Source organism: Littorina saxatilis, linkage group LG15 (genome assembly GCF_037325665.1).
Source record: "Littorina saxatilis isolate snail1 linkage group LG15, US_GU_Lsax_2.0, whole genome shotgun sequence".
NCBI lineage: Eukaryota > Metazoa > Mollusca > Gastropoda > Littorinimorpha > Littorinidae > Littorina > Littorina saxatilis.
In genome coordinates, this window is record NC_090259.1 from 16,867,069 (window position 1) to 16,880,440 (window position 13,372).

Here is a 13,372-nt window from a genome sequence, read left to right on the forward strand (position 1 = left end):
CTCAGACAAAGAATAAAGGTAGAGGTTCTCACGGATGTTATCTAACTTCGACCTTTTGAGCTTTGAATCAGCACGTTTCTATGGTTTTGATTAGCTATTGACATATGACGCAAATTTGGTTAACGTTCGTCAAATGTCAAGGTTTCTGCAAGGTCATGTTCATGTAAAAATGTAAAAATATTAAAAAGAGCTCTGAAAATAAATATCATTTTGTGAGTCGTGCTTGCTAAGAGTGCTTTTTTGGGATTCGGGGAGGGTCAACGTTGCCACTGGAACAATAATCAAGTTCTTCTTCAGGCAAAAAAAAATCAACTTGATTTGTTTTCAAACTTCTTAGTCATTTCCCACACACACATTTCCCCCTGCTCGGTGATCACTGTCCGATTGCACCCAACTACTGCGACAGATATTTGATGGATGACTTGCTCTTCTTCTTTGCGTAACAATAATTATTGTAGTGACGCTTACCATATTTGGCGCTAACTAGTATTTTTCAGCTTTTAGTTGTCATCACGTTGCAAAGTCGTCAATGGCCTATGCTCCGCTGGGGGCAAAGGGCCTAAGTAAGTAAGTAACGTTGCAAAGTAACTGATACTGGTAGGAAACGTTGTTTTTCAAGCTTCTGGTCTCACATCTCTGGTTGAAGGAAAATAAACGTTTTTTTGTTTTTGTTTTCAACGTAAATTAGTATACATTTTCGGCTGAATACTCATTGGGTCATATTTTGGAGCAGTGTTTGTTTGAGATCATTAAACTTAATGTTGAGATTTGCTACGATTTGTTTGATGCTAGAGCTTTGGAACTCAGCTTACTCTATAGATGTCTAGGGTTTGATGATCTCACCACAGAATCTTAGAAAAGAAGGAATCTTAAAATGGGGGTAAACTTACAGAGGTTGTGCACCGAAAATCTCAGAAAACAGGATCCTAAAAAGGTGGAGGGTCTTATTGGGGGTTGGTGGCCTAAAAAGGTGGAGGGTCTTATTGGGGGTTGGTGGCCTAAAAAGGTGGAGGGTCTTATTGGGGGTTGGTGGCCTAAAAAGGTGGAGGGTCTTATTGGGGGTTGGTGGCCCAAAAAGGTGGAGGGTCTTATTGGGGGTTGGTGGCCCAAAAAGGTGGAGGGTCTTATTGGGGGTTGGTGTCCCAAAAAAGTGGAGGGTCTTATTGGGGGTTGGTGGCCCAAAAAGGGAGGTCGAGCCTTCTGTCGGGAAGGGTGGTACAGGGAGGGGGGGGGGGGGTTAGAAGAGAGGAAGTTTTCTATTGGGTAGTCTTAAAAGAGGGGATTCGAATGTGAGTCGTGTAAAAGCATTTGATTTTCTGGTCTCTTCTTCTCTTCAACGTTTTTTTAAACAAGAGCTTTGACACTTCACATCTACCATGGTATGAGTGAATGCATGCGAGCATATAAGATTAATGCAGCGATAAGGAACAGCCGAGAAACCAAGGTGAAGGTTGTCTCCCCCCTCATGGGTCAAACCTAGATTCAGCTAGACATGCACGATCTCTTGCTAACTACAACCATCGACGTATTTGGTGTGTTTCTTTTTTTCTTTTTTTCTTTCTTTTATATATAAAGACAAGTTTACAAATATACATTGGCACGTTTATATAATAAACATACATTTAACATACATTTATATGGGTGAAGGTTTGCGAACAGGTAAGGGGTGTAAGAAGGGGAGGGAGAGAGAGAGAGAGAGAGAGAGAGAGAGAGAGAGAGAGAGAGAGAGAGAGAGAGAGAGAGAGAGAGAGAGAGAGAGAGAGAGAGAGAGAGAGAAAGAGCACCCAGAAAGAGAGAGAGAGAGAAAGAGAGAGAGAGAGAGAGAGAGAGTGGTGGTCTGAGTAATTGTTATTGAGTACAGGTTCATTTAAAAACATAACGGGCTTGTGGACATAAAAGGCTTTTAAACCGGACACGTATAACAGGAGAGAAAATAAACCACCCACAAAAACAGGATCAATTAAAAATGATCCTTGTACTTGTTCCAATCAGCGTGTGTGGTGTGGTGTGTTTCAGTGAAAGAAAACGTTGCTATAAAAAAGCCAACCAGCCAGAGCTCGACCAACGCGGGCAATTCACGATTCGTAGTTGATGGTTTCATTCGAGGTTCCATCGGTGACTGCACGGAAACTAACTCCGCTGTGGACGGCAACAATGAACGTTGGTGGCAAGTCAATTTGGAAGGCACTTATATTGTCTACGAAGCCATCGTCTTCATCCGAAGCGATTGCTGCGGTAAGTGCTCGCACCCGCTCCCTCCTCTTTTAAAATGTATTCAAGTTTTTGACTCAATGTTTTCAAGTAGACTGAGAATCGAGATGAAATTGATGGCGTGTGTGTGTGAGTGTGTGTGTGTGTGTGTGTGTGTGTGTGTGTGTGTGTGTGTGTGTGTGTGTGTGTGTGTGTGTGTGTGTGTGTGTGTGTGTGTGTGTGTGTGTGTGTGTGTGTAAATGTAGAGAGATTACCACAAAACTAATCAACTGATACTTAGAATTTACATGTGAATTCTTCCATGGGCATCCTCCAATTTTTCCTCATGTTTTTTCGATGAATGCCTCAATTGACGCTGTATATTCGGATTTTTAATTTTTTATTTTTTTTATATATTTTTGAATCACTTGAGAAAAAGTGACTCTATGCAATCGGTCAGTGTTAGTCTGTCCGGCCGGCCGGCCGTCCGTAGACACCACCTTAACGTTGGACTTTTCTCGGAAACTATCAAAGCGATCGGGCTCATATTTTGTTTAGTCGTGACCTCCAATGACCTCTACACTTTAACGATGGTTTCGTTGACCTTTGACCTTTTTCAAGGTCACAGGTCAGCGTCAAAGGAAAAATTAGACATTTTATATCTTTGACAAAGTTCATCGGATGTGATTGAAACTTTGTAGGATTATTCTTTACATCAAAGTATTTACATCTGTAGCCTTTTACGAACGTTATCAGAAAAACAAGGGAGATAACTAGCCTTTTCTGTTCGGCAACACACAACTTAACGTTGGGCTTTTCTCGGAAACTATAAAAGTGACCGGGCTCAAATTTTATGTGAACGTGACTCATTGTGTTGTGAATAGCAATTTCTTCCTGTCCATCTGATGCCTCATATAATATTCAGAACTGCGAAAGTGACTCGATCGAGCGTTTGCTCTTCTTGTTTTTATAGAAGTTGAGGCAGCATTTTGGAGATTTAATCAATTGGATGAATATTTTGTTCAAACGTACGTTCTCTCATTATGTCCGGACTGTGGGATTGCATTCAACTTTGAGGCTTAAAATAAGATTTTATCATTAGTCAAATAAAATTGTACTGGAAATTGAAATTGGAACTGCAAATTCAAAATGAATGCACTACATTTTGTATCTTTTCCTGAATCCAAAAATATATCTACTTTATCTATAAAGTGATCTTTGGGGTAGAATTAGCGGAATTCCAATCTCAGCCAGATGAATCTTTTTTTTAGTGACCAAAGATTTTCATTTCACCCACATGAGATCGGATTTCTAATTCTATTCAGGTAGAATCGCAATCTAGCAAAATTCCAATCTCATCCATGACAGATAGATACATGAATAGTTGCATTCAAAAGGAAAAAGTGTTAAAAAATCAAGAAAATCCGGGTTATGCAAATACAGTTTCAGTTAATTGCCTTATGTTCCCTAGACTGCTTAATCAGCACTGTCGCGGCCGAAGGGTTTTGGTCATCCCAGACTAACTAGTCTTGATGGGAAAAAAAGCATTTTGTCCATTTGCAGCCTGTAAAACTGACAGATTGACGAAATGTATTGATTTTGCTTGACACGACTTGTTTCAAACGTTTCTACTTTCTAGTGATAGTAGCATACATTTTATTTAGATTTTTCTGTTTGTGTATCAATAGTAATACATTTGTCACAGTTATATGATCTACAAGAGAGGCTGCTACGTGTAGTTTTGGATTTATTACATATCAACTGCCGCTACCCGTCAAAAGCACAATTAAAAAAAACAGGATTTCTTGCCGTTTCCTAGCATTGCAGACGCCCTCTTTCACACGCTAGTTCAGCCTGATTGCGTGGCGGATTTAAATGAAATGTGTACGCCTTGTATGGCAAGACACCCAACAAACTTTCTGATGTAAAAAATGTAAAATATCGTTTAGTTTAAGTCACCGTGTGGACGGTTGAAAATGAATCATGCCGTCAAAAAACGCAATTTTTGAGGGTAGGCGTGGTCAAGGACCTGTGACGTCATACCCCAATATTGCTTAAATCTAAGAAACCCAGTTTTGAGCAGAGGAAATGTAGATCTTCAAATGCACATTAGTTTCTGACCAAACAAATGCTGTTTAACATCTGCGCTATACCCCTGAAAAATATCCTTAACGTTTTGTGCTCAGTGTAGATGACGGGCGCTTGCATTTCACCTCAAAACAGAACCAGGAGTCACCCGACGGCCCTGCCCATATTTTTCTCGGAGTATATGCTCCTATGGGCGAAAATCATATTGCAAGTTTGGAACATCAATTGCTTCTCTTTTGCTAGAAAAAGCCGATAGCGTAGATGGCGGTTATAAAACTTACAAAAAACATTTTTCTAACTTGCCGCTTTGCTAGACTTAGACGCACCTCATGTCTTGTTTATGCATGCTTCGCAGATAAAAGCGTGACTCTTCTGGGTCTTTGGGTTTCGGATAGCCAAGCCTCTCTAGCATTGTTGACAAACTGATCCTGTGTTTTTAGTGCTAATCTTTTAGTTTCAGCCCGACTGATTGACTACACATTTTGATATCGCTTCACGAGACTGTTACTTGTTTCTTTTGGTATTCTCTCGTTTCAGCCAACTATTTGAAGGATATTGCGATTTACGTGAACACGGTAGGAATGGACACCAGCGTCAGAAAAACTGGTTTGTGCATCCAAAGGGCGTTGAGCAATTTGCAACCCGGGGACAAGTTAAACCTTACTTGTACCAGACCGGTGGTGGGCCGGTATGTTAGCGTTCGGTCCAGTCCGAAAAGCGTCTTGGCTTTGTGTGAGGTGCAGGTGATGGGTCACACAGTACAAGGTAAGAGTGTGATTTGGGTTAATACTTAGAGGCTAGGTGTGCAACATGAAGTATGACTACGATGAAGATATCTCATGCCAAAAAACTTAAGCAACCGCGATAATAAATAATTAATTATCAAACACAATATTACAAAAAATAAGACCATTTACTGTGACATTGAATCTGAAACGCAATATTCAAAGATTTTACAATATTCATAGAACTGCTAAAATCTCTTTACTCTTTTACTTATTTACTCACTCTCTGTCTCTCGATTACTCTTCTCCTTTCTTCTTTCTCTCTCGATCTCTCTCGATCTCTCTCACTGTCTGTCCCTATCTCTCTTTCTGTCTCTTCCCTTTTTTTTATTTTTTACTCTCTACCTCAAAAGCGTAAGGAAATCGAGGAAAATTCAGAATAGGCACAACTTTTACATTCGAGGAAAAAATCAAATCAAATGTTGACGTACAATCTTAGTACACTGTGATGTTTCCATGACTTAAATAATAATAATCAACGTTCTGACAACATTGGTTTTATATGTACGATATCCTTGAATCTCAACATGGAACAGTAATCCAAAAGAACACCTACCCCTTTTTATTGTTTTCAAGTTCAGACACATCAAAATTGCCACACATGAAAAGATCATTCTTGCTTGACGCACCCTCAAATGTTTTGTTTTAGTCATGACCGCCGGTCAAAAAGGATGCAGGTTTAAGACAATGAAGAAAAGATGTGGACCATCTCTGGTGTGTGAAGACAACACTTGCAGTAAGTAGAGTCACCTTCAGAAAGCAAAACCACTGCCATAGTCTTTGTTAAGCGTTAACTGAGAACTGCTGGCCGACCTGGATTTAATGAGCCCCAGCAAGGGAAGGAACCCCTGGGAACTTTTTTTGTTTTCAACTCGCCTAACCACACCCAACAATATTTCAGTGTTAGATCGTGGCCCTCTTTTACTTTGTACGGAAATCAATTTCTAGCTTCTTTTGAGCTGTACGTGTTTGTGGCCTACGTGGTCTAAAAACGTTTACAGCAGCATTGCACCGACTGTAATTTGAACCAGTAATGTTCAACAAAAATATGTGTAGAAAAGTGCTTTTTATACGTGAAGTTCTAATTTGTTTAAACAAAAGGGCACACATCAGTAACCAGGTTAGATTTTTTTTCTCAATATTTCGGCAAACTGCCTTCTCCAGGACGTTATTAGAAATATACTTCCAATGTATTTTTCTCTCTCTTATTTCAAAATTTGGTGGGTGTAAAATATGAAGCTAGGGATGACGAAGGCAAGGGGGGGGGGGGGGGGGTGGGGGTAGACAAGTTTGTGTCTATGGGATATTCTTAGGCTAAGAGAATGTAACGGATTGATACAGGTTGCATTCGGACCAAGTGTGGGCCAATCTGCAGGACGTCAACATTGTCTTGGAACATTATTTTATGAAGCAGGAACACAAATTATTTTAGTTTTATTCATATATATATATATATACTCCATGTAACCCTTCTTTAAACCGGCACGGTTGGCCAGTGGTAAGGCGTCCGCCCCGTGATCGGGAGGTCGTGGGTTCGAACCCCGGCCGGGTCATACCTAAGACTTTAATATTGGCAATCTAGTGGCTGCTCCGCCTGGCGTCTGGCATTATGGGGTTAGTGCTAGGACTGGTAAACAAACCCTTCTTTAAACTCCACACACAACAATTGAAAATCAGGTATTGAAACGGGGGGATTATACAAATCGGGTTAAATTTACACATGTGATGAACAGAAAATCTGAGAAAACAGTGTCTGAAAAGGTGGGTTTCACTGTGATACATCACTAAGTCCTATAAGCATTTGCTTTTCTTATTATTGTTCAGGCACACTGCTTCGAGGCAGCGTAAATGACGTGAAGATAAACTGAGCTAAGAAATACCAAAGTATGAGACGAATCATGCAATCCCACATGTTATTTCAGGAAAAGAACTGTTCTATCAAATATATAATAATATATATTTTTTTTTTTATTATTATTATTATTTTTTTTTTTTTTTTTGGGGGGGGGGGGGGAGTAATTTTCATTTTAAAGGTTTATGTCTCCTTTGTTGCATTGCCAGGTACATCTACGTTTAAAAGACTGAATTAGTACCTATCTAACAATTCTAAAGGTTTTTGTATAATCAGTAAACAGAAAACTAGACAAAATTAAGATAGGTTGAAGGAATGTGTCAAAGCTGACTTCTATTACCACACAACATAACCATAACAATATGGCTGCTAGTCAAGGGAAATCACTCCAAGATAATTCCTGTGTATTCTCTTGTTGTGAGCTAACACTTTCTACCCCAGCTATGTTGACCAATTTTTTTTTTTAGCCGAGACCAGCTGTGCTGCAGCAGGTCACTCAGAATTGTAATAACTGTGTAGTAACTGTATATCAGCACGCTGGAATGCAGGCGTTAGATCGACGTTAAAAGGAAACCACTGAAGCTAACAGTCTGAGCGGATATATCCGTAACTGGTCAGATAGAGCGATATGAGTGGGTACGGATATATCCGTAACCTGGGAGACAATGAGTTCAGTGAGCATTTGTCAGGAACTGCCCATAATTATATGATTTTAACCCCCCCCCCCCTTCTTTCTGTTTCCCCCTTTTTATCCAGAGTTGTTAGCTGGAAAAGACTGCGCAGGAAGCAAGGCCGGACTCTGTATATCCAAAACAATCTGTGACGGGGGGACTTGCAGTAAGTACCAACGTTGCTTGTTGATTCGTAAGGGGCTCCGCTCACATGTGTAACTTCAGCAGGACCGACGACGCACTGCCGCAGATGATCCCAGCCCGCTACACCTTCCATGAAAGGAAAACAGGCCAAGTACTCGTCATAATCCCTATCGCAGCATAAATAATAGGCCGTGCGTCGTCTGTGCCGCTGAAACTGCGCAGGTATATTCTGCCCATAAGGAGTAAGTGTACGTGCGTGTCTGTGTGCAGCTACATTTGCGCTTCTGTGTGTATAACTATGTCTCTCTCCATCAGTCTGAGCTGTGAGTGTGTGTGTGTGTGTTTGTGTGTGTGTGTCTTTGCGTGTGTGTATGTGTGTGTGTGTCTGTGTGTGTGTGTGTGTCTCTCTCTCTCTCTCTCTCTCTCTCTCTCTCTCTCTCTCTCTCTCTCTCTCTCTCGTGTTTTCATTTGCTTTTCTAGTTTCTCTGATTCATTATATCACGTGACTGACTGATATACTATTTTGTGATATTATTGTTTTTGTGTCTTTTATCATTCAGAGTACGATTTTGACTCGTCTTGTTCGGAAGACAAAACCCTCTGTCGACTTAGGACCGTCTGTGATGCTCAATCCAACTTCATCTGTAGTACGTATTGGACATCTTCTTCTTGTCGTTCACTATTTTTGCGATTTGTGTGGATCTATGGTTGGTTAAGGTGCGCCTGTTGGGCCAGATCCTCCGACTTCAGCCCTTAGGTTTCGTTCAGGGTTAAACCACCCTTAGTTCCTGGCTCAAAAACCTAACCATGGGAACACATGGGGGATTTCTTACCGGGGGGTCCCACCCCGGGGCTAGAGCTTTTAATGCGGCTCTTACTCGCATGGTGTAACCGTCATCGGACACGTAGGGCATTTATAGGGGAGTCAGTGCCATCTGCCAACCCACCCCGTCCTGGTAGAGACACCGCTAGTTGGTCCGGGACTGCTTATTCTATATTCGCAGCTGGCCCCCATATCTGGGGGCCGTTCCCCTATCCGCCACCTGGGGACCCGCCGGGTTGAGGATAGTCGCCCCCCTCCTGAATTGGAAGTAGTCTGTCCCCGGAGTATAGGACATAAAACATATTAAGATGTCATCATTTTAGTTTTTGTTATGTAATTAAAGGTACTGAACTTGTCAAATCCAGGTGCACGGAGCCCCTGGGGCTTTAGTCATACCTCAGGCAGCTATCCGTTAGAAGAACTACCAAGTTTCATTGACTTGCACCCAAAGAGTCAAGAACTGCGATTTTTTTACGAATTAATTTCGTACTCGGACCCGGCTGGTCTTGACCTATTTTTGGATCTAAATTTAGATCAGGTAGATCACCACATCATGCACAGAAAGACACGTCACTAGCAAACTATGTCAGACGTCATCATGAGTTTGTGTAAAACAAAATGGAGGCCGGAATCACTCAGTTGAATCGAACTCCGACCAAACACCACGTAATAACTAGGTTAATTTATGCACTCGCGTGAACAAGAAACTGTCGAGCTTCACATGTGTCGTCGTTGGGTAGTTTTGGGTTTGTTTTACTACCATTGGAGGATTTTTGAACTGTAAATGCACTCAGCTGCAACAAAAACGCAAAACGAAGGCTGTGAGCTGCACTGTGCCTTTAAAGTAAGTTTCTTTCAAAGTTACTGACCTTGTAACATCAAGCTGCACAGAGCCCCTAGGGGTTATAGTCATGCCTTAGGCAGCTATCCGTTAGAAAATATACCAAGTTTTATTGACTTTCATGCAAGGAGTCTGTAAATGTTTGACGAATTAATTTTGGTCGCCCTCGACCAGGCTCACATCAGGTCCCGCACGTGAACTAATTACGTCAAAAGTCTACATGGAAGTCTGTTAGTCCCGGCGAGAGGGCGAGTTCTTTCTATTTTGAGTACTTTACATCAAGAAATTGTGTTTGATTAGGCCACATAAAAAAAGTTGTATGTTTCTGGTAACATGGCTACAAAAAATAGGGTAGGTAGGTAGGGATGTTTTTGTTTTGTTGTTGTTGTTGTTGTTGTTGTTGTTGTCAGGGTAGAAAATAACTATACAGTGACGCAAAGAGACTGGACTTACTATACAAAGAGAAAGACAACACATTACAAAACAAATGAGACAAAAGGGATGCGGGGTTATCCCCCTTGTGTCGTCTGCCGTCTGTTACTTTCGTTTTGACGCGCTTTTTTTTATTTTTTGTACAAATGCAATAAAAAAAAACTTGGTAGGGCCGGGTGACCAGAAACATACAACTTTTTTTTTTGGCCTTACCTAAGAATATTGTAAAATATGGAATGTAGGTCTATTTTGGCATACTGCGCACAGCCTTTAGACCCAGAACGGGGAGGGAATACGTCTCATTTTGGGGGAGAGGGGGAGCTTAAAGGGGGTGGGGGGGGGGGGTTCCACTGTAATGGGAAATGACAAAGTAGAGTCATGTAAGCATTTGCTTTTCTTGTTACTCACAAAATGTAATCACACTACATTTAAAGCTACTAAAAAGGTTGTACTGTCAAGAGTTGAAGTGATTGTTTCTGCTAAAATGCTGGATTCTTTCGCGTGTGACATCATGCATATCAGACGTATTGGATACATATTTTTTATTTTTGTGTTTCCCAATGGTTGTACATTCTTACTAGCACATTGGCATGTTTCTACTCAGGCGGTTGAGGTTCATGTGCCGATGGTGTCGTCACTTTTGCGTTTAGAGCATGTTGAGACGGCACTAAGGCGTCCGCATTTTCAAAGCAATTTCTTAATCATAAAGAAGAAGTTTGTTGAATGAAAATCACATTTAAAGCCCGAGCTTACTTCTGGCCGTGCCTTCCACGTGTAAGAACCTCAATGCGAACTCGATCATTGAGACTTCTGATTACCGTGCAAAGTCGTCGGGTTTAAGGTCGTCGCGTGATTATCAAAAGTTTGAATGGGTTTATTTTGACTAATCACGCGTCAGCGCAGACAGATATACATAGATTTGACCTTCATAAACAGACAAGCTGTGCAATCCTTAAATAATATGTATGCACGTGTGTGTGTGTGTGTGTGTGTGTGTGTGTGTGTGTGTGTGTGTGTGTGTGTGTGTGTGTGTGTGTGTGTGTGTGTGTGTGTGTGTGCTTACTTGCTTGCAGAGTGGGCTATTGGCCAATCATGCACACGAGACAACCAGTGTATGAAGGGAATCCCCTGCGATAGCCTCAACACATGCAGTGAGTATTTGAGTTTTAAAAACGCAGATTGAACGCACATAAACTGCCTTCCCCTACCCCACCCCACCCACAACACACACACACCCAGTAGTCAGCAGACACTTCGCAATAAGCAGTAGTGGGCCAACTAGTCCCCCGACTATCTGGCCGCCCTTAGATGAAATACGTAACGTTGAGGGTCATATTGGGGTGTCAAATTTGGGTAAAAAAAGAAAAGCCAAAGCCAAAAGTGATATTATTCTTGAACGTTTATCAATCTTTTTTTTTTTTTTACTTTTCACACTGTCATGGTTTAATGACTTCTTAACATGACGTTAGTCTGGTTGACCATGGCCATATTCAAAGGTCACGGGTGGGTTTTTATTTTGATTGCAAAAGTTGGAAATTGTCATTTTCGATAATATCTATCAAATTAATTCTAGAGAAGGAGACAATTTGTTTCTGATTAATAATGACCATGATAAAACTATATGAGCATTTGATATATGTTCATGTAGAACAGCAGTATTTCGACCAAAAACATCTGTTTTTGTGTGTGCTCAAAAAGGGCTCATTGTTTTCCCCAATATGTTGGTAATCATGCAGGTATGGCCTTAGGGATCCTAGGTAAAAAAAATAAATAAATAAACCCTCAATGTTAAAGGCATGTTGACAAAAACGGTCTTTAACTGTGTCAAGAGCAAAGGACGCCGTGACCCGTTGACCCATGACCCAGCACAATTAGCAGGCCCAAGGTGAAGGCCTTTCACCTCATCAAGTTTATGATGTCTTTCTTTGATTTGAGCTAGGTCAGCTCGCATCAGTTTGCAGATTCTAGTCGACTATTGCCGCTGGTGTGTATAATGCTGAAAGAAACATCCTCAGCTATTGTTGGGGCTATTTACAGAAATGGTTCTTCGATGTAATTTGATGTTGAAACATAGGGTTTCAATACCTTCTGGAATGACACAAATCCGCTTGACCCTCATCAAGTTTGCAGGTCACAGGGAAAAAAACCCAAAAGAGAGAATTGTCGTTTTCTTGAATACTTTTGAAATGTCACATATCTTTGTTACGTTATATATTTCCCGGCTTGAATAACTGCTAGACATGGCTGTCGTCAAGTCTGCTTGATCATGGTTAAAATATCAAGTTCACAGTGGTTTCGTGTTTCTGGCAATTAAGAAGGATTCTTTTCCTTGACTGTTCATAGAGCTAGATCAGCAAACTATTCTTTATATTACACAAAACCAGGGTGAGTTATATTAGTAACCGCTTTAATTGTACTGTTCAGTGATTATGCACCTACTATAACCTTTGTCTTTTGCCTTTAGAGAAGAGCGTTGGTGATGCCTGCAAAAACAATTTGGAGTGCCCGGCAGGTTCATCTTGTCAAAAAACTTCGCTCGGGAACAACTGCGTTTGTGCAGACCGGAATTCCACACAATGCGGTATATCTGTGTCTATCTTCCTATCTCTTTCTGTCTGTCTCAAAGTCTTTCATTCTGGGATGGTATTGTTTGTAAAGATCGTCACCTAGGTCCGTCTTTAAGTCTCCCTTCCTGACGGTCAATCTGTGCTTCTCTCTTCAATGTACCTGTGTATAAGTATGCCTGCCTGTATGCAAGATGCGATGACCTTCAGATGTAATGAAAGTCTGGTCGACCGTCGTCAGATTTCAGTGACAAATCCAGGCCTTGTTTGATTTAAACTGATATATACTTGGCCAAAACATTATGGCAACAACTTTCGCACGCTAAGAAAAGGATTAAAACGCAATTCATTTGAGTTGAACTTTGTATGCTCGAAAAGGTCATTATGTCGGCTGTTCATATCATTTGTCCGATTGATGGTACTTAATTTGTATAAGCATCCCGTGACAGCCTGTTAAACAAGGTCATCCCTAAAATCGACCTGACAAAAACCATATAGCCCCGTATTTTAAAATCTTCCAAAAAATCAGAATATGCACAAACCAAACACTTCTGACTACCATTAAGAAGGCCATTCAATTTCCTGTTGTTTGATGCACCTTACTTCTCTAGTCTTTATGAACCCCAACCCCTTCATACCCCCCCACCAACACAAGCTGAGTCAAGAAAGAATCAGTTAAAGGATCTCCACTCCAAGCTTTACTAGTGTTCAGGATGGCTCGCATCAGTTTGCAGATTCTAGTCAAATATTGCCGCTGGTCGGTACTGCTGGAAAAAAACCACCTGCTCAGCCAATGTAGGGGCTATTTACGGAAGTAGTTCTTTGAATGATGTAATTTGATGTTGACATTTTGTTTGTGTTCTAAGGCATATTCTGATTTATCTCGACCTTCTAATTGGCAAAAGAAATATCCCCAAAGTTACAACAACTAGAGAAACTAGGGTATTTCTGAAAATCATTCAAACACCTGATTATGCCTCGT

General features: G+C 41.0%; 1 protein-coding gene across 1 annotated transcript in view; it reads left to right on the forward strand.

Moving 5' to 3' along the window:
* The window catches only part of LOC138948689 (uncharacterized), a gene marked incomplete in the record, with an annotated part of 97,620 nt that overhangs the window by 55,253 nt on the left and 28,995 nt on the right, over window positions 1-13,372 (forward strand). Inside the window, 7 exon segments of the mRNA XM_070320282.1 lie at window positions 2,017-2,235; window positions 4,816-5,043; window positions 5,713-5,799; window positions 7,672-7,752; window positions 8,291-8,377; window positions 10,900-10,977; window positions 12,291-12,407. Coding sequence (XP_070176383.1) covers window positions 2,017-2,235; window positions 4,816-5,043; window positions 5,713-5,799; window positions 7,672-7,752; window positions 8,291-8,377; window positions 10,900-10,977; window positions 12,291-12,407 — 897 coding nt within the window.